Source organism: Glandiceps talaboti, chromosome 6 (assembly GCF_964340395.1).
Source record: "Glandiceps talaboti chromosome 6, keGlaTala1.1, whole genome shotgun sequence".
Lineage (NCBI taxonomy): Eukaryota > Metazoa > Hemichordata > Enteropneusta > Spengelidae > Glandiceps > Glandiceps talaboti.
In genome coordinates this window covers 10,387,985-10,415,413 of record NC_135554.1, presented here as the reverse complement: position 1 = coordinate 10,415,413, position 27,429 = coordinate 10,387,985, and the positions used below count along the sequence as shown (strand labels likewise).

The 27,429-nt window shown below is 34.8% G+C and overlaps 1 protein-coding gene across 1 annotated transcript in view; it reads left to right on the top strand.

Annotated features, from left to right (window-relative positions):
- Positions 1 to 25,168, top strand: part of LOC144436302 (receptor-type tyrosine-protein phosphatase mu-like) — a 142,264-nt gene extending 117,096 nt beyond the window's left edge. The window contains exons 12-36 of the mRNA XM_078125054.1: positions 1,480 to 1,697; positions 2,265 to 2,334; positions 2,608 to 2,714; positions 3,571 to 3,772; positions 7,784 to 7,910; positions 8,337 to 8,589; positions 9,951 to 9,999; positions 10,438 to 10,549; positions 11,330 to 11,439; positions 11,973 to 12,421; positions 13,581 to 13,668; positions 13,931 to 14,007; positions 14,250 to 14,286; positions 14,432 to 14,529; positions 14,932 to 15,051; positions 15,620 to 15,771; positions 16,690 to 16,825; positions 17,208 to 17,357; positions 17,788 to 17,887; positions 18,321 to 18,400; positions 18,692 to 18,826; positions 19,458 to 19,574; positions 20,269 to 20,426; positions 21,561 to 21,696; positions 22,154 to 25,168. Coding sequence (XP_077981180.1) covers positions 1,480 to 1,697; positions 2,265 to 2,334; positions 2,608 to 2,714; positions 3,571 to 3,772; positions 7,784 to 7,910; positions 8,337 to 8,589; positions 9,951 to 9,999; positions 10,438 to 10,549; positions 11,330 to 11,439; positions 11,973 to 12,421; positions 13,581 to 13,668; positions 13,931 to 14,007; positions 14,250 to 14,286; positions 14,432 to 14,529; positions 14,932 to 15,051; positions 15,620 to 15,771; positions 16,690 to 16,825; positions 17,208 to 17,357; positions 17,788 to 17,887; positions 18,321 to 18,400; positions 18,692 to 18,826; positions 19,458 to 19,574; positions 20,269 to 20,426; positions 21,561 to 21,696; positions 22,154 to 22,228 — 3,356 coding nt within the window. The 3' untranslated portion in view covers positions 22,229 to 25,168. The remainder of the gene's footprint in view (positions 1 to 1,479; positions 1,698 to 2,264; positions 2,335 to 2,607; positions 2,715 to 3,570; positions 3,773 to 7,783; positions 7,911 to 8,336; positions 8,590 to 9,950; positions 10,000 to 10,437; positions 10,550 to 11,329; positions 11,440 to 11,972; positions 12,422 to 13,580; positions 13,669 to 13,930; positions 14,008 to 14,249; positions 14,287 to 14,431; positions 14,530 to 14,931; positions 15,052 to 15,619; positions 15,772 to 16,689; positions 16,826 to 17,207; positions 17,358 to 17,787; positions 17,888 to 18,320; positions 18,401 to 18,691; positions 18,827 to 19,457; positions 19,575 to 20,268; positions 20,427 to 21,560; positions 21,697 to 22,153) is intronic.
- Positions 25,169 to 27,429: the final 2,261 nt, after the last annotated feature.

Genomic DNA, 27,429 nt, shown 5'->3' with positions numbered 1-27,429 from the left:
GAAACTATGTGCCATAGATGTATTGAACATTGCACAATCATAGCAACGTCAAATCCTAATGAATCACATTGGAAAAGGTGTGGGTAGATTTGTCTTGGCGTTTGACCTTAACCTCTGTCTCCAAGGTCAAATAACCGAAAATGATCACAGTCTACATGCTTGGTCTTATTTTAAGCAAATCTGGCAATATCACCTAAAATAGTTCCAATGTGGACATGTCATTGTTTTATGCCTTCGTCAATTACTGATTATACTTGTCATTAAACAATCAGAACATGAATTACTGAGTTGTAATGTTGGGGAGTATGTCTTCGATGAAGACATGTTTTAAAAGCTATTGACTGAAATGGGGAAAATATAACACATGCTTCATGCAATCAATCTCTAATAGTGTATGATGTCCTAGTGTCAATCCGTGCATGTTTCTGGCTATATAATGTTATTTCTCAGGCTAACACTGTCCAATTTCATTCAAATATGACACAAAGGTGACTTATATTAACATATGAGACATATCCATGTGACCTTGTTTCTCGATATATGTCAATTGGACTGACTGGCTTAAAAATCAACGTGTAATGCATAACTCAACCAGATTTAAACTGGATACCTCCCGTAAAGGAATCACTAATTATGCAAATAACTCATTAAACTAAAAAAACTATGGTAACAGGCTTTGTTTTTTGGACAAGCGTGCTTTATTAGGTTAATGTATGTAAGATTGTATGATACTACTTAATTACTGACTATCGTTCATTATTCAAAATACTCATTAAAGGAAAAAGTTGTAGCAACAAACTTCATAGGACAGGTGCGTATTATTATGGTTGATGTACGTATCATATTATATGAAATTTGAAGCTTGCATTTTTAAGATACAACTAGTTACCTAAAATCGTTAATTATGCAAATTTTTCATTAAAACTAAGCTATATAAAAGATTTTATAGGACATATCCACTTTGTTATGGTTAACGTATGTACTAAATTGTATTGAAATTGAAGTATGCAGTCTAAAGATATAGCCTAATTACCGAAAATCATTAATTATGCAAATTATTCATTAACACTGTAAGGTACATCAACTAACTTTATAGGATATACACAATTTGTTATGGTTAATGTATGTACTGAATTGTATTGAAATTGAAGTATGCAGTCGTAAGATATAGCCTAATTACCAAGAATCATTAATTATGCAAATTATTCATTACATACATACATACATACATACATACATACATACATACATACATACATACATACATACATAGGTACGTACGTGTACAAAATACATGTACACACACACACACACACACACACACACACACACACATATATATATATATATATATATATATATATATATATATATATATATATTTGTATGTGTATGTAAATTGTATATTTATAAAATGTTTACAAATATGTATTTTTGTCTTACAATTAATTTGATTGTTTTATCGTCATTTTTTAACAGTGCCCACCAAACCAAGGAATGTATCATTAATTGCTGCTGTGCATTCCATACGAGTTAACTGGTTTATTCCTGAGATATTGAATGGTGTGCTACGTTATTATGTCATCACTTACTCTAAGGATAATAACACTACAAAGATAACTGTATCAGATGAGCTGCAGTATTTTAATTCCTACCTCATAACCGGTCTTGTATACAAGGCGAATTATAGTATTCAGGTAAGGAAATGGTGAACACTTATTATATTTCCCCGTTAAGTTGCACTTGTTTAGCGATATGCTTACAAGAAATAGATCAAATCCCAGAGGACTATGAGTGTAGTTTTAAAATTCCAAAGTGTAGAATTCAATTGAACTTAAAATGTAAAACACTTTTCCGAGTGAGTAATGCAATATATCTTGGCTTAAATTACCGTTTACAAACATTACAGTTTTTCTGTGTGTTTCAACTATATTGAATTGATGAGGTTATTCTCATGGTCACATACACCCAACATATTACTCCACTAGCGTTTACCTTACTATTAAACACATCAAGTTTTGTTTGTGCTGAAGATATGACACCTCCAATATAGGAAATAATCAAATATTTTTTTATAGCAAATAACCGAGAACATAGCATACCATTATTGTTTTATGTAAGCTACTGCTGGACATTGGTCTAACCTCTTTAAACCCCAAATTAATCCGTTCATGTTTCATTGAGAAAGCATGTTTTCTTTACATTCTTTCTTGGGTATTTATTGAAAAATATTAACTTATTTATAATATTAATTCTTTGCGTAGGTAGGGGCATCTACGGGAGCTGGGCTTGGAGAATTCAGTGACGAAATCACTATGCGGACGACTGAAAAGAGTAAGATTAGATAAAATAAATAACTTCAAGCACCTGAGAACGGAACACATATGACCACAAATGGATTTTCCATACCTTCTGCATGATAACTGCATTTATTACTGAATTCTATTTTACATTTTGAATTCTTATGGTCGTTTGTCTAAAACTAAAGATAATTTATTATAGGTTCCTGCTAATTTATTTTAATAAACTTAAGCTTTACTGTGACTGGTAAATGGTATACGTTTAGTATTCATAGAATAAAATAAAATGGTTTTTTTTCTTATTAAGTCCCAGGTAAACCTGAATATTTTGAAGTCCGGAAAACTACCGATAATAGCCTAGAGTTAGCATGGAAAGACCCTGCTGTATTTAGTGGAGATATTGAAGAATATATGGTGAGTTATCATGTAATATACTCCAAGTGAAGTCTTTAGTTGTTTATTATTTGTTAATGTCAAATACTTTTAAAATTCGTTTATATTTGTAGTTAAAATCCATATTTACTGCATATAAACTAAAAAAAAACTACATAGAGACTCTTCATGTGTCGACACAAGAGGAAAATTCAATATCAATTATCAAAAAACAGCGAGCTTTTTCTTGTTTATTTCAGACACATATGTTATTCACCAATAATTTTCTCTGTTCAGCTATGGAAAATACGAGTGACCACTGGTGCCTTGTTACTATGAGTTGCTAGACGAGTAGTGACAAACCCTAGGTCACGAGTATTTTCCAGTTGAATGAAGGACAATATTGAGGAATAATATAATTCTAATTCCTGAACCATATTTTATGAAAGATCGGGAAAAGTAGTGGCGAGTTGTAACGTTTTGACTCATATCAAAACCAGTGACGTAGACACGGTTTGTCATAACCAGGGTATATAATCCATATTTTCTGTTCAAAGACAACAACTTGGCCTGAATGGGGTATAATAGGTAGTATCTAAGTGTGACCATTTAAAACAAAGATCTTGGACAATGTAATAGGAACAAGTGAAACAGACAAATGCATTTATTTCATACATTAGACACATAGAGGTTAATATTTGAGGGAGAGTGTCTTTTATAAACACTCGGTGGAAATATCTGGGAGCGAACGAAAGCCAAAGCTTATAACACTGTGGACTGTATTTTCTAATTTAGACATAAAGCACACCAAAAGGCCCCAATCGAAATATAACTTATCTATACAATGTTCCGTCACTGCCAATAACGACCTAGCATGTCCAAATCATCACTTTTTCAGTTGACATATACTGCCGTCCACTCAGTATTTGGGAGGTTTTCAGGGCCGAAGGGACCAAATGCGGTCAGTCTTTCTGGAAAGATAAACACTCATATACTCAAACATCTTGCTGAAGGAACAAAATATAAAATACAAGTGAAAGCACGAACTTTAAAGGGGTTTGGAGAAACCACTGATCTGACTGCTCGCACCACATTTACAGGTAAGAGAAATAGTAAGGTATTGCACATATATGACTAAAACATAATTTATAATTACAAAATGTATTCATAATTACCAAGGCATGTAACCACTCGGTTTGTTTTGGGAATTATGTTCACCTTGTAAAAACAAGTTGCACTATGTACACGGTCCGCCAACACACACACACATATATATATATATATATATATATATATATATATATATATATATATATATATATATATATATATATATATATATATACAGGTTTTGAAAATTTGAACCAAATTATATGCTATAGACCCTACAGAACTGTTCCGTGAGGTGCGTAGTCCTCACTCATCAGGGGTAGAATGGAATATAGTATCTGCGTTTCCTTACCGTTAAATTCTATAATTCTAATGTTCCTAACAGGGAATATCTACCTAGTAACATAGCGTATTTGCATAGTTAATTGTTCTGCAATAATGATTTATGTCTATGCCTATACGACGACACAAGTTCATGCCGTTTATTTAGAGTGCAACGATGAGGTTGACAAATTATAATATACTTTTCAGTTATGCAGAGATTACATCTCTGACGGAGCTGTTGTACGGTCGCGCGCGTGCGATAATTTTCCATGTGATGTCGTAATCAATTTCTTTATCCTTAAGAAACCATACATACTTACTTAGTTCTGTTGAGTTTCTTAACAAATTGTTGCGGAATGAAGCTGTGTGGTTCCTGTACCGTGTCTTGAACTCGTTTTTAGTAAGTCCGACATACGTTTCGCGGATATTGGTGTCTTTACGCTGAACTGTTGCCTGGTATACCACGCTCTTTTGTAAACATTTCCCGTCCAGGAGACATGTGTCCTTCACGCGACAGTTACATAACTTAGTATTCTCGTTTTTACAGCCGTTCTGGGTAGACAGTTGTGTTTTATTGTGGTTGTCGATGAGACGTTTAGTATTAGTTACACAACTGTAACTAATTTTAATTGTATTACGATTGAAGATTTTCCTGAGGTTGTTCCCTTGTGGAAAGCACTTGTCTACCAGGGCAAGAAATTTTTTACCAATATTAGTGGAGACACTCTTGCTAAAGGGTGGGTTATACCATAAAATATTATTCCGTGGCCTATTTTTCCTACCTATAGTTGCGGGGGGGGGGGGGGGGGCTTATATTCAAGTTTGTATTTATATCCGTTTTCGTGTAATGCTTTCTGGTACTGAGGTGCGGCTTGATCGAATGACTGCTTATCTGATGATATAGATGACAGTCGTCTATTTACCCCCGCTGGTATGTTTTTAATAATATTAGAGGGATGGTTGCTCTCACGATGGACATATTGCAAGGTTGCGTTCGGTTTTGTATATGGGCTGTAGGTTTTCTCGGCGAGGTTAAATGTAACGTCGAGGAAGTTCAGCCCATACTCCTTAAATATATAGCAAATCTCTTTCTTGATCCTCTCAGTGTCCTTAGGTGTTGTGTCGGTAACGGCTAATCCGTCGTCTCTGTATAGTCCGACCTTTATTCCGTAAACGGTTTGAAGTTTGGATAGTAAAAGGCAGCCGACTAGTTCGCAAGTTTCTGCCCCGTCGTAGCTTCCCATAGCGACGTCGAAAGGACGGTGGTGTTTCTTTTGCCATTGTTGTTGATTATGTGTAAGGAGGGAATTTTTCGATTGTATAACAATATTTCTTTCTTCATCAGTTATTGTATCGTATGCCGAAGCGAAATCAAGAGCCTTGTTTAAGAGGTCTTCGCTGATGGTTAGGAAAAATAGGCCACGGAATAATATTTTATGGTATAACCCAGTTAGTGTCTCCACTAATATTGGTAAAAAATTTCTTGCCCTGGTAGACAAGTGCTTTCCACAAGGGAACAACCTCAGGACAATCTTCAATCGTAATACAATTAAATTAATTACAGTTGTGTAACTAATACTAAACGTCTCATCGACAACCACAATAAAACACAACTGTCTACCCAGAACGGCTGTAAAAACGAGAATACTAAGTTATGTAACTGTCGCGTGAAGGACACATGTCCCCTGGACGGGAAATGTTTACAAAAGAGCGTGGTATACCAGGCAATAGTTCAGCGTAAAGACACCAATATCCGAGAAACGTATGTCGGACTTACTGAAAACGAGTTCAAGACACGGTACTGGAACCACACAGCTTCATTCCGCAACAATTTGTTAAGAAACTCAACAGAACTAAGTAAGTATGTATGGTTTCTTAAGGATAAAGAAATTGATTACGACATCACATGGAAAATTATCGCACGCGCGCGACCGTACAACAGCTCCAGTCAGAGATGTAATCTCTGCATAACTGAAAAGTATATTATAATTTGTCAACCTCATCGTTGCACTCTAAATAAACGGAATGAACTTGTGTCGTCGTGTAGGCATAGACATAAATCATTATTGCAGAACAATTAACTATGCAAATACGCTATGTTACTAGGTAGATATTCCCTGTTAGGAACATTAGAATAATAGAATTTAACGGTAAGGAAACGCAGATACTATATTCCATTCTACCCCTGATGAGTGAGGACTACGCACCTCACGAAACAGTTCTGTAGGGTCTATAGCATATAATTTGGTTCAAATTTTCAAAACCTGTTTATAATTCGCTCTACTACCCGTATTGAGCACTTTTATGTGGTTTTATCTACATCCAGTCAATTATATATATATATATATATATATATATATATATATATATATATATATATATATATATATATATATATATATATATATATATATTAGGAGAGATTAGTCATGACACTTTTGGTTCATGACACACCTTTCTTGCAAATTAAAATGTTTGTCCATATTTATGGTTATGTCAGCATTTGGACTGCACATAAGGCTGGGGCTGTTGTTGCATAACTATAAGAATATGCCACTCTTACGAATTGTATTATGTCAGTATGCATATATAAAGTATTTAAACATAATACATAATAAAGAAACTATGACATCATAATCAACATTGTCATGAGATGAGATATGAAACACCATGACGACACCTTTTAAAAGAATACCAGTATACACTAGTGCCTGGCTAAATAACTCAATGCTTGTTGTGCAACTATGCCCTGAGGCTGAACGTCGAGGGAAATAAATGCTACATAGCAGCATGAGGGGTACTATGGCGTGTACTAGTGCCCTAAAAAGGCCAGGAAATATGTTTTTTTTGTAATGTATAACGTCCCAGGCATGTACCCTATCGCCAATACAAACCAACAGTGAAAGGACTCCTCTGCTACTGTACAATTGTCTTAGGGTAAATCGAAAACGATTAGTGCCCAGAGTGTCCCAAATGATACATTATAGATTATGCAGTGTTAATGTTACTGGGAGGGGTAGCAGTAAATACAAAACATCAACGTTTATTATAACAAATGCAGTACCTTAAACATAGTATTTCATTGTGGTGTACATTAAACATATCAACATAGTATTGTATTGTGGTGTACATTAAACATAGTATTGTATTGTGGTGTACATTAAACATAGTATTATATTGTGGTGTACATTAAACATAGTATTGTATTGTGGTGTACATTAAACATAGTATTGTATTGTCGTTGTACATTAAACATAGTATTGTATTGTGGTGTACATTAAACATAGTCTTGTCATTGTATAGTACATTAAACATAGTATTGTATTGTGGTGTACATTAAACATAGCATTGTATTGTATTGTGGTGTGGTGTACATTAAACATAGTATTGTATTGTGGTTTACATTAAATATAGTATTGTATTGTGGTGTACATTAAACATAGTATTGTATTGTGATTGTACATCAAACAGTATTGTATCGTGGTGTACATTAAACATAGTATTGTATTGTGGTGTACATTAAACATAGTATTGTATTGTATTGTGGTGTACATTAAACATAGTATTGTATTGTGGTGTACATTAAACATAGCATTGTATTGTATTGTGGTGTACACATAGTATTGTCATCAAAATAGAAAATATTAAAATTATATATGAACAATTTTTTATTTCAGTTGAAGTCTCACAAGTTCTTTCTGCATCAGAAGACCAATTAAAGCCCAGAAATATCACTGAATCAACTGCTGGAGTTATACTGCCTCAGCTTTCAAAACATGATACCTTATCAATGGAGTCATCTTTGTAAGTATACATGCCTGCATAACTAAATATCAAGAGTTCTTGTTCAATGTCAAGACTACTAGGAAAACGCTGAGCTGTAATACTAATATTGAAATTAGAGAATATTATTATCTGAAAGGAACAATTGTGACAACAATGTATATGTTTCTACGTTCGTTTCTTGTATAACAATATACAATGCTTTCTTTGCCAAACCCGTACAGAGCTGAGTGGATTACCTGTATGTGATCAACAAGGAAATGCAGCTTAAAAGCAAAACGTGTTTTCTATGTAAATGGTGATTCACGTCACGTTCGCTACACCTAAACGCAAGAGGGTTGATTTTGTACAGTGCATTATAAAGGAAACCGTTTACAGCATACCAATAACAACTTTAATTTTAGTTTTCAAATACGTCAAAAATGTTCCTTTTTTATTGTTGGTCAGTGACTACATAATAATTGTTGAATACGATGAGCCGTCTGCAAGGAGAAAGAAACGTGAGATAGATCCTGGCCACCTGTCCAGTTATAACAATAGTAATGTACCTTACTACATCACTGCATCTATTCCACTTGAAGACTTGCCACTGACTTTTATAATAGGAGATGGTGTTGTATATGCTGGTTACTTCAATGCTCCACTGACAACTGGAACCCAGTATTCTATATACTATGGATTTGCAAGCAATGTCACAGGGGTATGAGAAGCGATATATTATTTCCATTATTAGTACTGTAGAAGCGACGGTAGTGATAGTCGGAACATAGTCACGCCATTTATGCAAATGCTATTACTATGTACTATAGCAACATACGCATGGGGTTCTTGCCCAGGTAGAAAGTCTCCTAAATGACGTTCTCACTTCCAATTACCATTTGCTGCTGAGAATGTTGGACATTAACTTATTGATATGCTATACTTTAGATTTTCATTTTCATTTTCATTGAGTCTCTATAGCAAAGCACACTTAGTTGTATTGACTTGATTAGGTATGACGTGACAATATCGTGATTTTCGATCACCTCCGAATATTTCTTTGAAGGGATAATTTGTTTAGTAATATGTAAAATACTGTAATGGAAACAATAAGATCACATGTTATTTGAAAAGAAAGATTCAAAGAATTTAGATTGCCAAGCTGTGAGCCTTTTATTTAGTACGTAACAATAATCTCAATGTCAATACTACCCATTATGATGGGTAGGCTGTATCACTCAACCGTGTCTCTGAATGGATCTCTATAGCATTATGTGTGTTTGTGTATTTATCTTCATAACAGAATATCAGTGGGAGTAATGTCCAGCACAAAAAAATGAAAAACAAACAAAATCTGGCCAATCTGCTCAGTAGTTTTGAAATTAAAGATTGTTGTCCAAAAATACATATTTTAGCCCTAATTTGAATCATCATATCATGTACAGTTCAGTTGTGCTAAAGAGACCGAGCCCAGTCTATGCCGCCAACCCTAATTTGTTATACATTCAAAAAGGTAAAATTACCAGACTTTAATGCCATTTCCGAGTAAATTTTCTTGTCAAACTTTCCTTCAATTCTTTTCTAAAATCTTTAAAACATGCACGTTGAATTTATACAATACAGTGTACATATTGTTTTCGTCTACTTCACGTACGATTGTCTTCATTTACTTTTATCACAACTCATCAAATCATGACAGAAGTATTGTGACCGAGAAGTATAGCGTCATTTGGCTAAAGCAATTCCTCAACTAACCAAATAATTAAATAGATAAAACTTTGACCTAGCTACCCTATATTCTGACGTCATGATACCGGAAGCAAGCACTTATTTTGGTATATTTTTGCTTAACGTTTATATATTTATAATAATATATATATATATATATATATATATATATATATATATATATATATATATATATATATATATATATATATATATATAAATGGTATTTAATCAAGTCAGCGTGATGGAAATATGTATTGTGCAGTAGGTCGAGCAAGGAAGCTAATTAAAGTTCAATCTTAAAACCTTTACTTCAGTAAACTTCATTGAGTGTTGTTTTTATTTTATTTTCAGGAAATGTCTTACTTCATAGACAGTGAAACAAGAACATCGCCCTTTCGAGGTACAAATGCATTATTGCTGTATGTTTATTTTGGAATTGCCCAGTTGTTATCTGTATCAAATGACTAATGAAGAGATATGCAGACACATAATGTGTGTGTGTGTGTGTGTGTGACAGACAGACAGACAGACAGACAGACAGACAGACAGACAGACAGACAGACAGACAGAGACAGGCAGAAGGGGGAGTATGAATAAGAAACTGACAGACAGACAGACAGACAGACAGACAGACAGACAGACAGACAGAGACAGGCAAAAGGGAGAATTTGAATAAGAAACTGACAGAGACAGACAGACAGACAACCATAGGCAGGCAGACAGAGCCAGAGATTATAATCAGTGTATAATGAATAACTTTGATTAAGATATTTAGTTGGATTACTTCCACAAATGTCATCAAATTTAATCTTCAACTGAATTTTGTTTGTATTATTAGCTGATAAACCATCTGAAGAAAAGCATTCTGATTATAAAGCAATATATGCAGGGATATTTGTTGCTTTGTTGCTAGTTGGTGTGGTAATTGGAAGCATTTTCATAGCCAGAAGGTATGTATGTGTTTTTTTTGTTGGAAATACATACATACATACATACATACATACATACATACATACATACATACATACATACATACATACATACATACGTACATACACACACATACATACATACATACATACATATATACAGACAGACAGACATAAAGTACATACATACATAAATGCATACATACATACATACATACATACATACATACATATATACAGACAGACAGACAGACAGACAGACAGACAGACAGACAGACAGACAGACAGACAGACAGACAGACAGACAGACATGCATGCATACATACATACATACATACAGACACACAGACAGACAGACAGACAGATAGACATACATACATACATACATACATACATACATACATACATACATACATACATACATACATACCATGAGTTTGAATCCGAATCAGAGTAGGCAGCCTGAAATTTGCGAGAATAGTTGTCTGAATTTCTTTTTCAGGCGACAAAGTACATTGTATATTGCATACCATAACATGTTTCAAAACGTTGACCTCCACTTGTTTTATTATGCTCTCCTAATACAGAATTATCGCTATTTTGAATCGATTACATCCATTATTTATTTATTGTAGAATATGATTATTGAAAAATATATTAAGAACATCGATATTTGTTGTCCCTTGAACAATTTGTTGAGATGTGAAAGTAGGAATGACAAGTGAGAAACACTTGTAAAATTATATATCCCTTGCCTGCAATCGAATACAATAAACTACATTTTCCATGTATTTTATTCAGGTATCGTTCAAAACAAACCAAGGATACTGAGGACTTAAATCACGTTCAGCTCGATCAGTTTAATGAACAAGGTTCAGATGACACACATACCTACTGCAACACAGATGAATGTATGTAAACATTTATTCATCGTGATTATGATGAAGTCGATATGAGAGAGACAGATGGACAGACAGACAGACAGACAGACAGACAGACAGACAGACAGACAGACAATAAATAAATGTGTCCGTCTGCCTGTATGTGTATGTATGGCTACCTGTATATCTCTGTCTGTCTGTCTCTCTGTCTCTCTGTATGTCTGTCTGTCTGTGCTACTGTATATGTCTGTCTGTCTGTCTGTCTGTCTGTCTGTCTGTCTGTCTGTCTGTCTATTTGTCTGTCTGTCTGGTCTGTGTGTGTATGTGTGTAACCTATATAGATCCATACTAAACACTTTGTTTTAAAGTTTGATTCATATATTTATATATTATAGACACATACCATCTTGCATGCTGATGACATTCAAAAAGAACTTCTTTTAAGGTGACAGGTTACACATTAACTGTAAACAAACTTGCTCGCCTCTACATACATTTCGCAAACCAGAAGAGCAGCGAAACATATTCAAATTGATCCTTCTTATTTCTCCCCATATATTTAGTGAAACCTATAGCCAAAATGAAAAAGTTAGAATATGCTAATATTAATGACCTGGAGGACGAGCTTGACAGACATGGCAAGGGTGCCTGGATGAACTGTCAATCGGTTCCGAATTCAATGGAGAACTTACAATTGCAGGAAGATTCTTCATCTAAACAAGACAAATTACCACTGCCAACAACAGGGCTGCCTACAACAGGGCCGTTGAAACTACCAACGGCGACTAAACTTGTGAGAGGAAAACCAACCGTTGCTGCAAAACCTACCAAGAAACGACACAATGGCACTAAACATAAACAGTCACCTGAAGTCATGCCCGCTAAACCCCAAGTTGCCGCAAAGCCACAATGGAAATCAAAAGTTGATTCAGAACATGTCATCAGGGTAGAGGACCTAGCTGAATATATCATGAAAAAGAGAAGTGCTGATGAGTTCAGTACTGAATATAAGGTAAAACTAAATGAGGAATATATATGTTGATCAGGAGGACATGTAATTATATATGAATGCGTTAATTGTTTAGCACGTTGTATAATGTTTAATGATAAATTTTAGAAATCGGTTATACTCAAATTGGTAGCTAAGCGTAGCTTAGGTGTTGCGTTTTATTGTCCATCATCGTCCATTGTCTGTAAACTCTTCTTCTTCTCCTTCTCCTTCTCCTTCTTCTTCTTCTTCTTCTTCTTCTTCTTCTTCTTCTTCTTCTTCTTCTTCTTCTTCTTCTTCTTCTTCTTCTTCTTCTTCTTCTTCTTCTTCTTCTTCTTCTTCTTCTCCTCAACTGAAAACGGATGTGGAATTGATACTTGATGTACATTTCCCGGGGGGGGGGGGCTATTCAGGTTTCTTCATCATGCCAGTTCAGGTGATTCATTGCATATTTTTTAGCAAGACAGTGTTTTTACACAATATTGGTGTAAAGGGATAATTTTGACTTCCCCGAAACTGATAATTGAATTACATTGTACTTTGATATTTGGTATGCGTACCCATTGGGAGAGTTTATTAAGATTCATGCCATGTTTGATAATAGTTTTAGAATTTTGGGGGTATTTTTGATAAAATGATAATGTCAACTTCTTCTCTTAAATCAAGAGTCAGATTGTTTTGATATTGGTGTGCATGATTACCTTATGGGAAGTATATTTCAGTTTGTTCCTGTCAAGTCGATAGTAGCCATTTTCTATTCAGATTTGTCATTTGTTGATACGTGTAACTTTTTGTGTTTATCAGCTTGGGGATAATTTGTCATCGTGTACTCTCCCATTCGACGTAAAATGTAAACAACTTTTACCACTAGTAGAATGAAGAAATTACTTTTACAGTCATAAAGCCAATGATGATGGGAGATGCGTTTTTGTAGGGAGGTTGTTGACCAGGTTTACAGTGATGTTGACTTGGGAACCACAACTACTTCACCACTATGTATATTTCTAATGGTGGCATACTAGCACCGTTTCTACAACATCAGAACAAAAAATTGAACTTTAAAAAATATAATTATAATAGCGGAGCTAATTTTACAGCTAAGTCGTTTGTGTAATAATTGTAAATCATACTATGAAATTATGTTTTGTTTATGAGAATAAAAAGACGAATATATTGATTTCAGATGTTACCACAAGGCCACATCAGATCCATTGACGCTGCCTCTGTTCCTGAAAACACAAAGAAAAACAGATTCCGCAACGTTCTTGTTTGTGAGTAACCATGGTTATTTCACCATTGACTATCTCGAAAAATTAAATAGTGTCAGTGTAACCGTGCATTCAAAAATACATTTAAGCTTATGTGTTACTTCTCTGTAAAAGAAGAATAAGCTATATTAATTAAATTCTATTATATCATTAAACTGGTATATCATTTGTGTTACCTATAGATTTGTAGAAACAATGTCCTGATCACCTATATATGGTTATCACCTATATATTCTTAATACTAAATTTCCTTTATTACTAATAGATGACCATTCACGAGTGATGTTACAACAGACGGATTGTGACCCAAACTCTGATTACATTAACGCCAGTTACATTGACGTAAGGATAACTTGATTTACATAAATGATTTTCACTTATAAAGATTAGCACGTTACATATGTAACAGGTTGGCTGGCATCGCTTATAAGTTCAAAGCCTGAATATGTACTATTGTAACAGTATTACTACGATATACACATAGCCACTTTTAAATGCGGAACTATGACTGTTTTCCATTTTACAGTTACATGTAGGACAGATTTACTAAATCATACTTGGCGTATTCTTTTTTTCTACTACAGGGTTACAAAAGAGAAAGGGCCTATATAGCTACACAAGGTAACACAGCTAAAACGTTTTCATTAGATTAGTACTTTTCTTAATATCATTTATAGATCAAACGATATGTTTTACCGTTAACCATTGTACTATAACATTTGTCCTTCACAACTAACTCATGTTTTACACATATGACAAATTATAGGTCCAAATAAGCAGACTGTCGATGACTTATGGAGGATGATATGGGAACAGAACATTGACAGCATTCTAATGGCAACAAATCTCGTTGAGAATGGCAAGGTAAGAAAATTACTCAAGGAACTTCTTTGTAAAGTAATACTTTGAGAAAAAGTACTTAGTGAGTTAATTACGAATAGAGGGATTGTGTTGCTTTAGGGTCATAGTGTTTGCATGAATTAAATTATATTATGAATGTCTGAGGATTGAATATTATGCGGCTTTAATGTTCAGTATATTACAAATTGGACTTGATAAGGTATATTTCGCCAGCAAGACTGAAATCAAGATATGGATTATAGATATCTTGATATATACCTTGTGATGCTAAGTTTGGAGTGCCCTAACTAAAATACTATGCAATAGAAGGATTTGCCACGGTAACGCTAACATATATACGATCTGAGTTTGCAAATATATAATTTACTGAAGTTAATGTTTCTGATGCTTGTTTTTTCTATCTAGGTGAAGTGCCATCAGTATTGGCCCGAAGAAGATGGTACTTGGTATGGAGATTTCTATGTATCACTGCAGAAAACAGAACACTTTGCAAATTATGATGTCAGGACTTTTCACATACAGACGGTGAGTAGTAATAACAGTATGAATTATTTCAAAATGAAGCCAGTAGCATCATTGGGTGCTAACTTCCTTCTCTTAATGAGTTGTACAACGCCCAAGTAAAGGAAAGTCTATGGTAAAAGAGATTTCCATCCAGCACCTAATTTATTCGAATTTATCGGCCAGGCGAGAGGTACCGTTCGATCAAATCAGGTTCTATTCGCACATTGTCTAGCTTTTACCCGACTGCAGTCCGCACTCTTAATGAATCAATTTAAGATCTGTGTTAACTCACCAACCCCGTGTTAGGAGTCCTCTACAGAATAGAGTCTTTGTAATTTTTTCGTTACACGCAAAATCAATGCAGTACCAGTATATATATAACACATATCATATCATTATTTTTGTTAGGAGTTACGTAATAAGACCTTCAATGTAAAACATTGATGGATGATGGATTATGATGCAACCATTATGTACACTCAGTTCTATTACACATGTACCTAACTTTCCTTCTGTGGATTTAAGTAACATCATATGGTATACATTTCATTCAATTCTTCCTATATATTCATCTGTCTTTATTTGATAGGAAGATTCGGATATCCGAATCGTCAAGCAATTCCATTTCACTGTGTGGCCAGATATGGGAGTGCCACTGTATGCTACAGCTGCACTTGATGTTCTTAAACATTTCAAAAGCAGTATAGCAGAAGATGCAGGGCCACCACTTATTCATTGCAGGTATATATAACACCAACAGCTGTTAATGTTTTTTTTTTTTGTCGAGAGTGCACTATGTAATCGTAATGGATGTTTGGTCGTGTTTTAGGATATCGATGGCGATTAATCTTCATTTGTGAACATTGTTAAGTTTATAATTTTACGTGTGGACGATCGTTATATGTTGTTATAGTTCTATTTTCTTGTTTAAAGCGTAATCCTGACATATGACTAGAAAGATGAATATTTATGCTTGTTTCCCGTTGATCACTGCACGTTTGATAACGGTGGTCACTTAGAATGCCATGAGGATAGAATTTCAATCGTGGTTTCGTTTATGTTATTTATAAATCTGTGTTTAAATATCACTTCCGATACATGGTTTATCTTTCCAAACAGCCATTACAGACCAGATTCCCATTGCCGACTCAATTCCACGGAAAGTAAACAATAGACCTAATTGTGATTAGTCGTTATGTTTTCAGAGATATATTAAACTAGCCTGATTTATATCTGAGGTATAAATATCAGCCAGCCAATCAATCAATCAATCAATCAATCAATCAATCAATCAATCGAGCAAGCAATCAATCAAGTAATTTATGACTTTGCTGTAATGCTTCTTTTAACCCATCTTTCATCCAACGGTTGAAAGTTCACCTAAGTGTACAGCCTCTATGGCATTTTTTTTATATTTGGTGGTGTGCAAGCTGATGTGTACAATGTTTTGAAAATAGATTAATATCATAGTGTTCATTTTACAAAAGTAAATTGATCTCGTTTGACTATAGAGTCCTGCTAGTCCTGCTTTTGGGCGGTGTAGGATGGTACTATATTCTAAGGGGTATTGCCCGACTCGAGTCCGTAAGCAGCAGGACGAAAGTGTTGAAATGTGTGTTTAATACGATCATAATTCCTGGTGTGTCATTCTGTTTCTAGTGCTGGCGTTGGTCGCACTGGTACCTTCATAGCCATTGATGCTATGTTGCAAATGGCTAAAGAAGAAGGTCAAGTTGACATCTTCAACTTTGTGAAAAAGGCCAGAGAGAATAGGATGCACTTTGTTCAAGTAGAAGTAAGTAAACAATCCATACTTGCATATTACTATTATATTAACATCCTTTACATAAATAGGTCTTCTCCGACTTTGTTAAAAGGTTTATTACAACGGAAATTGACCAGCGTCAAATGGAATGTATGACCGTATTTAATACTGTTGGACTTTTTATGTTTCTAATGACTTTTTCAAAGCAACTATTGGTCGGACAGTCGATCGATTTGAAAAATATATTAAAAAAGCATTTCACGTTTCTCTGCCTCGCCTTTTCCTCCTCTCTAAGTTCTTTTTATTAGATCTCTGATAACTAGACCTTTGTTAGCTTCCTTACACAATTGGTATTTACACAGTTTGCAATAATCAAAGTTGATAACACCGTATCTTGTCGATTCACATATAGGACCAGTACGAGTTCATTCATACAGCTGTGATGGAAGCGACAACCTGTGCTGGAACAGCAATACCAGCCTCAGATTTCAGGCAAATATTCAGCAAATTAAACAAAGTCGACAAAGAAACAGGAAGGACTTATTTGGAAAGTGAGTGGGAGGTAAGATCCATGCACCAGTTCATCTTATACCAAACAGGCATGTGTGGTTTCAGATCATGTTTCCCAAAAACAATAACATACAAAAAACGGTAGATCAAAGAATAAAATAGGAATTTGAGTAAAACCAATAGCGAGGGATCAATAACTATTAACCTGTATGGGGTCATTGGTACCCTAAATAGTCAAAGTATTACTTTTTAAATTTGATTATCACTATAACTGGCTTTAAAATGAAATAATTCATGAGTTTAAACTACTAATGTATTTGGAGTTCAAAAGACTGGATAAGTAGGCTTAATTATTTTTTATATACTTTATGTGCATGTATATAGCATTTTATACAAACGTCAACACTTAGAGTTATCAGTTATTAAATAAAGTCTATTAACAGCACTTTATCTTTTGATAATATACTTTGATATTTACACAGAAACTTAGAAAAGTCAGTCGTGTACCAAGAGAAGATGAGTGTTCAAAAGGGGCGTCGAAAGAAAATGCAGCCAAGAACAGATTTCCTGACATTTTGCCATGTACGTATACTTTTTGTAACGGCCAGTCTTTTGTAAGAGAAATAGGTATTCATTGAATATTAACTTTTTGTTAGGAGTGTTAGCTTGTGCTTTTGCAAGTTTTGTAATGGCCATGCGTCGCACAAATCAGTCTTCGGTGAGATACTTGATTTCCATGTGTCAAATAGTTTGACATAGGGCGATTGTATCAATGGTTTTTCTTTTCTAACTGCACAAAATTGCGACGTCAAAGAATTGATGGTATTTCGTTTTTTCTGTAATTTATTTAATTTGGTTTCCATTTTTAAAGAAAGTGTTTTCACTGTGTGAACGCGTTTATTGATCTAAACACACTTTATGTCGAAACTTTATGAAGTGTACCATTCAATAGCTATATGCACCAAAATACTCTTAGCTAAAGTCGTTTAATTATTTTTCTTTTCATATAAACCAGTCAATGGATCTCGGCCTCTTCTAATCACTGCTGTCGAGGAACCAGGTTCAACTAACTATATTAATGCAAGCTTTGTCAGTGTGAGTAACTTTTTAACAAGTTCATTACTAAGAGTCAAATCATCGAATGTGGTGAAATTGAATTTCATGGTTATATATGCGCATGTATTAAATGCAAATACACTGCACTTCATGGAATTCGGAATGTCTACGAACAGAGTCAAAACATTGCTACGTACAAACCTTTCATGCTCTCCCTCTTGTACACGATATGTGCAAGTCGCAACCGTTTTGCAAATGAGTCAGATTTCTGTCTATAACTGATGCAGAAACTAATTTTACACGTTTATGATTTATGATTTCACTGTTTAGGCGTACATTCAAAAGAATGCCTTCCTGGTGACTCAAATGCCAATGCCAAACACAATCATTGACTTTTGGAGGATGGTGTATGATTATAAATCACACTCGATAATTATGTTCAATGACATAAGCACCACAGATATGGTAAGTGTGAATCTACAGCGTCAAATGATATGATCTTATGTAAATCTTAAGTCAAAATTATTTCAACAATTCCTTAAACCATCGAAAATCTTGAAATTATACAGATTCACATTTTATGAAAAACTAATCTACGTTAACTAATTTACATTACATTACATTACATTACATTACATTACATTACATTACATAAATAGCACATCTTGAAAGCTTCATAACAATCATTATTATTATCCAGCACTTCATACTCGGTCGTACTTTATGGTATTTCTAATTGACCATCTAGTCATTGACGAATTATTTGTTTTGCATTGATAACTTGCTTACGGATGGGTCACGTTGAAAGCTACCCAGTGTTGGGATCATAATTGGAGCAATGATTTAATGTGCACATACCGTTTAGGAGTGTCACCTTCATTCATATGGCAACATGTATGTGAAACATTAGTTGAGCTGATATCAGAAATAGAAATGATAGAAACGTTAATTGTTTACAGAATGATACCCTCTTACATATTAAAATTGCTGTGAATGGTAGTGCCCTTTCTTATCGATTGTAACTATGTACTAATTATTGTGCAAAAATTTCGTTTGATTACCAGTTCTAATAGTTCACTTTGTTCCATTTGTACAGAGCATTGGAAAGTATTGGCCAGAAAATGATGCCATGCATGTTGGACCCTTCCAAATTGATACACTTAGCAGAGATGTGAAAGGAATCCTTGTCATCAGGACAATGCTTCTTACAGATGTAATATATTGTTATCTTTCTTATATGCACTTTTGAAAGCTAAGGACTACGAGTAGAAGTTTTGATATTTTATTGTTTATTTACTTGCTGTGAGTTCATAAAGTTTCGTTTTAAAGTAGACTGCGCCTCGGGGACGGATATCACTGAAAATCAAAGTGCTTTAAATGTCTCTAACATTTGCCATATTCAAGCTAGCTTCTGTTCTATTTGAAATAATGAAATACATTTAGGGGTTCATCTTCTTGTTTTCGAGGAAATTGACTATTGTTTAATTTTCGCACACAATTAACATCGTTTTCGGCATTGTAAAATTGCTCAATTTTGATAATATTTTAAAGTCTATTTAAAAAAATTGCAAGGTGACCCGTGATTTTTTATCTTGATTTTAACTGAGAAAGAGTTGGAGTTTACTTGAACAAAGTAACAACATGTTAATGTTTATTTCTGAGGTGCATTTTAACATTAATCGCGTAAAATAACCTTATTTACACAAATGTTTAAGAATCCGTGTTAGTAAAGTTTGCAATTTAGACTTCCTAGAGCATTAAATAATGTATGAAATTAAAGGAACAAAGGTTATCTGGAACTCGATCTTTGTGAAGTGTTTAAACTTATTTTCAAAAGTACATTCATTTTCTAGTCATGCAAATTACGAACATTAATATCAAATAAACTAAATCTTGTTTCCTGACAGCAAAGAGGCAAAACTCGGACTATCAATCAGTATGAGGTTACAGGGTGGCCTTCAGGCCAAGACATGCCAAAAGACATAGGTGTATTCACAGACATCATGACAATGGTTGAGAAATGGCAACAACAAACAGGAAATGGACCAATTACTGTACATTGTATGTAAGTATCCAGTGTTGAAACATACGCAGATATTGTCTTCAAAACGTTTTTATTATATTGACCGGCTTCCTGTGTCGTGGTGATTAGAACATCTGCAGGAAAGACCCAAATAGTCTGATAATATTACTTGCAAGGAGGCCGCAGGTGCTATGCCTGCCAGCCCTGGATGAATCGAGGATAGCCCTTGGACTGACATGACTGGAAAAGCCTTGAGAGCTCCACAGCAACGTGATATACACAGTGCAACATAAAGTCCTGTCACCTGAAACCTGAATGGATTTCCTTAGAAAATGTGTGATTGTGTTTTATATGTGTGTATATGTCTGAATAAAAAATGAAAATCGCTGTGAGAAATTCCCAGCACATTTTTTCTAGAGTCTTAGTACATTTACTAGGAAGCAAGTAATCTATCTACACTGCGTAGTGCTGTCTAGTTTGGTTTAGTTGTGGAGTGGTCGAGTGTCCTCTGTTTTGATTAGTTAGTTGACTGGCAGTTATTAGCGTGTTTTGGGGGGTGTTTTTTTTTTGGTGTGTGCTTTTGGTTTCATTTTTCTGTACCCCGCTCGTCATCTTCATGAGGGGGAAGCTTCGCCAGCACTACTGATGTGTTGGCCCTTTGAAGGTAGGGTGGGTGGGCGCTAAGTGGAGCGCTAAGTGTCCCGCTCCACTGTGAGAAGGCACAATTATCTTACACCTGGGTGAATCTCTTATAAATCACCTCTCATGCATATTCATATTTGATTAGCCAATCACTGCTTAGTGTATATAGTAGATAAAACACAAATATAAGACCATTTTTCACTTACTGCATTTGAGAATGTATAAATGAACATAACAATAAGAAAATATGTCGAATAAGCGTTGTTCTTGTCAAAAACAACCCTTCCATATTCTATAATTCGCAAAAGTATGTAAACATTTTGGCCATATTAAGTTATGACTCAGTGGAGATGCAGTACAAAATACAAGAAAAATGTATATATAAAACCTCGAATTTGCTAATGAGCTTGCAACAAATGTTTGACATTTCAGATTCTGCTGAACTCTTCCTTAGTTTAGCACAGCTATGTTTAAAATTCAAAGATTTAGGCCATTATAACGTATCCTATAAACCTTTCACCTGTTCTCTCGTAGAAATGGTATCGGCCGTTGTGGTGTATACTGTGCTGCAGTGTCAACATGTGACAGAATCAAAGTAGAGCAAATAGTGGACGTATTCCAAGCTGTCAAGACTCTCAGAACTAACCGACCAAATATGCTGGAAACAATTGTAAGCGTCACGTCAGAATCCTTTAAATCACATGTTCTAACCAACTTTACAACTATAGAATCATTCCAGAGTGCTGCAAACGATTTAGCGAAAACAACTAGAAACAATTTCAATCACAGTGAGGCCAAGAGAATAAATAAAAAATTAAAAAACTATACACATTCATTATTTTAATCTGTAATTAGTACCACAAACCTTACACTTCATTGCTTCAATGAGTAGAAATTGTATCATTTCTAATTGCATCAACATGTGAATAGATTTAGTTATATATCAAGCAAGATTTCAAGATGGTTGTCATCCGGGTGAAGAGTCAAGTTCCATTGTATTCTAATGAATTTCCTTCGAGGTTTACTAAATAAAACAAGACCAAACACAAGTAAGATCACTTCTCACGAAGTAGTCACTAATGCGAATTTAAGTTTACCCAGTAACTGAATCAAATATTTTATTACAGGAACAATACAGGTTGTGTTATGAAATTATCCTGGATTACTTCGAGTCTTTTGACACGTATGCAAACTTTCAATGATTGGACAACTGCTTCCCAACAAAGAAATTATACAAATGAAGCTCCTTTGATAAAGAGGACGACCAAAAGGCCAAGCTGTGTTGGAAAAATAGAAGCATATATTAAACCATTTTCATCACAACAAGATAAGACAATGAAAGACACCATCGTAAACCTCTGTTACAGCACCGTCAAGAGGTGATATTTCTCAATATTGAGGAAGAAATATTAGCTCTGGTTTGCGAGAATGATGAAAGGGTGAAGACAAATATGTGGAATGATATGTTATATGTTGTGTAATATTTATTCATGGATGTGTTTCACAAGTAACCCACTTGCACATATGATTACAAGGTCTTTTTTTATAACATTGTTACTTTTATTTCAATATTTCTTATGAGTATTTACAATAGTGTAAAATCTAAAGGTTAATGATAATGCAAAGAACCCATCATGTACCAGTGTCAATACAGTTAAGTGATTAGGATGGATCGATTCAAGATTAGATCATTGGTATTAGATTTATGTGCTATGTTCGTATTTTTTAAATGTGTATCTCGAAGTTTACTAATTTAAGTCCTATATCTGGATATATCACTAGTTAATTACGTATACTACATTAATTAATCAGGTACACCGTAACTTCTATATTAATATTCTTGTAATATTGATAATAACTAGGACACTGGGAAATTAATTAAGAACTCTTGAGGAGAACTACACATCTGACGGCTACAAAAAAATATGTGTTAGTTCAACTATGCACATTGGTGTTATAAGCTTATAAAGTGACTTGAAATGAAGAACCATGGTAACCGTTTTATTTGACATAAGACCACTATAGAAAACCCACAGTTAAGGTATATAGATTATAACTAACAGATGTTTTGATTATAATTTTTGTAAAGGTTACAAACAAATTAAACTTTAAATTCAGTTTGGGATCATGATGGCGCATGTGAATATACGACTTACTTATAACTCGTGTACAATCATACATTAACATTTCCGAAAGAAGCATACAAAAATCCCTGTAGCTATCGAAAATTTACTACCCCTTTAGACTATATGATATACGTCGTGCCTCTCCGCCTCACCGGCCTGTTCTATTATAGATGTGAAAGGGATTGACAGATGTGTGAGGGCGCCCCGTCACGGCGTACCTTACTATGACCACTTATGCAAACTTTATAGATTTATCTATTTTTAGATGAATGATATACATGGTAAATTATCCAACCACCTAAACGGGATAGGTAGATAAATGTAAGAGTACCTTTAAAATAATCTAGATATCGAAGAATTATTGATTTTGACAGTAGTTGTAGTATTTTATGTCGTAAGATTTAATGTTAAAGTCACAAGTATATGTATAAACCACAGGAGGTGATTACTAACAACGAGGCACATTGAATTTTCAGTATGTGGTAACAACTAAGATGTATTGCTTTATGAATTGTCACAAATCGATCCGAAAGGCTTATTAATAGTTGTGCAACGTTAATAGTCTTAGAATGAAAGCCTATGAATTATCTTTGAAGTCAAAATTAAGTTAACACAAATTAAAAGTGATATCTTTATGTATTAAGCGGAGTATTGTTCAAGTGCTCACTGCTCACAACGTGTTCTGCTAAGAGAGTGAAAGTGAAGCAGTACAAATTTCATTAGTAGCACTCCTGCGTTATTTTGTTGTTATATTAACACATGCTAAATCCAAAAACAACACATTTCAAGAATATAATATAACTTTGTAATAAGTTCAAGTGCGGTCGCGTACACGGAATGCGCGTGTCATTTGCATATTGTCAGCAAATATGTACGGTGTTGGAAAGCAGTGCAAATGATACTAATATATGCGCATGCCCATGTAAGTACTAACTAGTACCTGTGAACATCTGTATTGCGGCAGTAACGATTTTATCATTCAAAAAGATTATCAATATATATTTTATGTGTTTGCATGCTATCCAAGAGACTCTTTTGTTGTTTCCTTTTCTATCACATATTTAGTAGATTTTGGGTAAATATAATCTCAGGATACTAACTAGTATAACACGCGAAGTCAAAAATATGGACACACACAAACAAACAAACAAACAAACAACCACAGACAAACAAACACACATACATTCACTCACTCATTCATTCAAGCATCAATGCCACAAATAAAATAAATTTCATTCATGCAGTGTTGCCATCTCCCTACCCCGATTTCCAAATATTTCAAACTACGTAATGCTGCTTTCAGTATGGACATATTGGATTTGTCACAACCAAAACATAGACGTCGATTTTACCGTTGTCAGATAAATCTACAACATGCGCAAGAAATCTGAAAAGGAATACAATGTAATTGATATAGATGATTTACCCACCATCACTGATAACAGTAGAATCCAAATTTATGTAGAAAAAGAAGTATGATGTGAGGTGTGTGCTGTCATCTTCTACAAATTGTCAGCCGAAGCATGCGCTCGAACTCCTCCAGGCACCAACGACCCGACAACCAATCGGGCAGTCAGAAACCTACTATGGCTGGCACTGACGGCGGCGATATGAGTGGGAGCATGTCTGTCACTCCTATATAATAAAAGAGCGTGGCAAGCTCTACTCACTATCTTCAAAACTTTGAGATTGTCCATGTCAGTGCGCCTCCCTGTCATACATACATGACACACATAATACAATTATCACATACAATTATCACATGAAACAAATTAAAAATATTTATGTGAATAATAGTAGTTTGTTATGGCCATGCATGGCTGTATATTGGATGTCTTAAACCCCCCCCCCCCCGTCATTGAGTTGATTCAAATCCATAATGTACTAGATACATACATGTATGCTGTGTTTTTTGGAATCTGTTACTATGTTTTCACATCCGTCATGACATACTTATTCAGTTAGAAGTTATGAATTTATTTATCCTAACCTAGCTATTTTTTTCAAGAAATAAAACATCAAATGAAATTATGTGATCAATGGTGTTATCTTGAATGATTTTAATAACGAAAAAGGTGAAATTTAATAGACCAAATTTGGATACTTTAGTGGTACGGAATCGCTTTAGTACGAAGGAGGGTCTGGCGGTTGTCAGACCGTGTGAGGCGCTATATATAATATTTTTGGATCATTCACAGGTGTATACATAGTGTAGATTAGATGTAGCCATCATATAACGAACTGCACTGTTTAGTACTAAGCAGGTCATATTCTGCTTTGGAATGCTTGAAAATACAGGAACCGAATAGAAACTGAAGATTTATAAGAACATATTCTAAGGGGCAATTCAAAATTCGCAGGTTTTATGGGAAAATGGCATTTAATGGAGCACAAGCTGAATTTAACCGATAACGGCGTAATATTTGCCACATATTAAACAAGATACACGCTCTATTATACTTTAACGAAGCATACTTAAACCAACGTTTACCTGAACTTAAACAATTTTTTATATTATGTCACATGCCTTATAATTAAATTTATTTGCTGATTTGGACAAAGATTGGAACCATTTTATCTCATTTACAGTATGACCAGTTAAAAGTTAGAGAACTACCTCGAAGCTACAAAGTTCGCGATCGTGAGTGCTCCCTTGTACTTTGGCCTGAACTAACACAGTGTATTAAATATTGGTACCGCTGTTTACATTTTATTGGTACCGCTGTTTACATTTTATGGGCGCCAAGCTACAGGTGAATCGGGTCGGCCATCACTGTTTCGCTGCACTGCAGTTGGATGATACGGGTCAAGGGTTGGATCTGAGCAAGGATTAACTTTTATCGCTAAATATAATCACTAGCTGTATCCCATTTTGGACAGATTGCAATGATACAATGAAGAGTTGGGGTTATTTACTATCGCTAGACCATTGACATTTCTTTTTTGCATTTTTGTGAGCTTTCAAATTAAATCACGAAAATTATGTGTCGCATGATTGACATGGCAGAAGAGCCACAAGACCAAGAGCGCAGAAATCTAGGGGTACTGGGTAGCTTCGTGTCTGCTGTCTTTACGCCAACTAATCTGGTCACTTGCCTCTGGTTCAAAAACGGATTGCACAAAAAAAATGGTCCTTGTTTCAAACCAAAGAATGTGTTATTTGCTCTTGAATAGAGGCACGTCTTGTTTCTAACCTCTCAGCCTCACCACGTCAGCTTAATTCATCATTTCCGGTTTCGTTCCATGGGCGGTTCGCTACAACAAAAACTTATTGCGACCATATATCGACGGCTTCTGTGTTGACCATGAATTCTATTGTATTCGTGACCTGCTTCTTCTGTTACTTGGTGTCAGGTAAGCACATTTTGGTGTACGGTATAGTGATCACGAATGAAGGGCTCCTTAACCAACGTTTTATCCACGAAATGTCAGTTATTGCGACGTAAATAAATAAGAACGTGGCCGAAACCAATCTTCACATTTAAATAGTGGATGCTTAAATGTCCTCTAGCCAATCGATTTCTTCGATAAATGCACCTCTATCCCTCATGGAATGTTCTATATCCTTTAGCCTGTACCAAGTCGCTGTGGATCATCAAATATAAGGTGTATCTCAACATAGTGTTGTCGAAAATGGGGGACAAGCCAACGCCTCACACAAAAGTCGCCTTTGATAGTGGCCAAAGGTCGTCTGTGTAGCAAGTTCGGTTTTGTTTATCAAGAACAGGCTACCTAATACCATAAACTGGCAGCTTTGTTATAGCAAGATTTTATTTTTTTAAAGCGCCAATGGCCTTTGACAGCTTGTTATAGCAAGATTTCATTTAAAAAAGCGCCAATGGCATTGTAGCCCAACTGCATTGGCTGTTTCTATGGACACGATCTTGTTGCTAGGGATATTTGCATAATTTTTTGGAGTACTTTTTCTACCCTTCCCAGTACTTTTCATCTTTGCAATGTAAACTATCATTTAGCTGTTATTATGTGTGTGGTCCTGTGGCTTGGCATATTTGCATACATTTTTTTTAATCTATGGTCACTTATCTACCCATCCCAGTTGTAATATCCATCGTCATTCTCCTGTTGCTAAGGGCTTGGTCATGGTTGCCAGGGCGTGTGTCAAAATGTTTTCAACAATAACTGCAGAATAATACCTCCAGAAATATCCTCACCAAGATTCAACCATTCACCATGCAATTTCAAGATATAAGTTTTTGACCGAAAAGGAGACTTTTAGACCTCATTTCTATATCGCTGATGAGATCATCATGTTATGA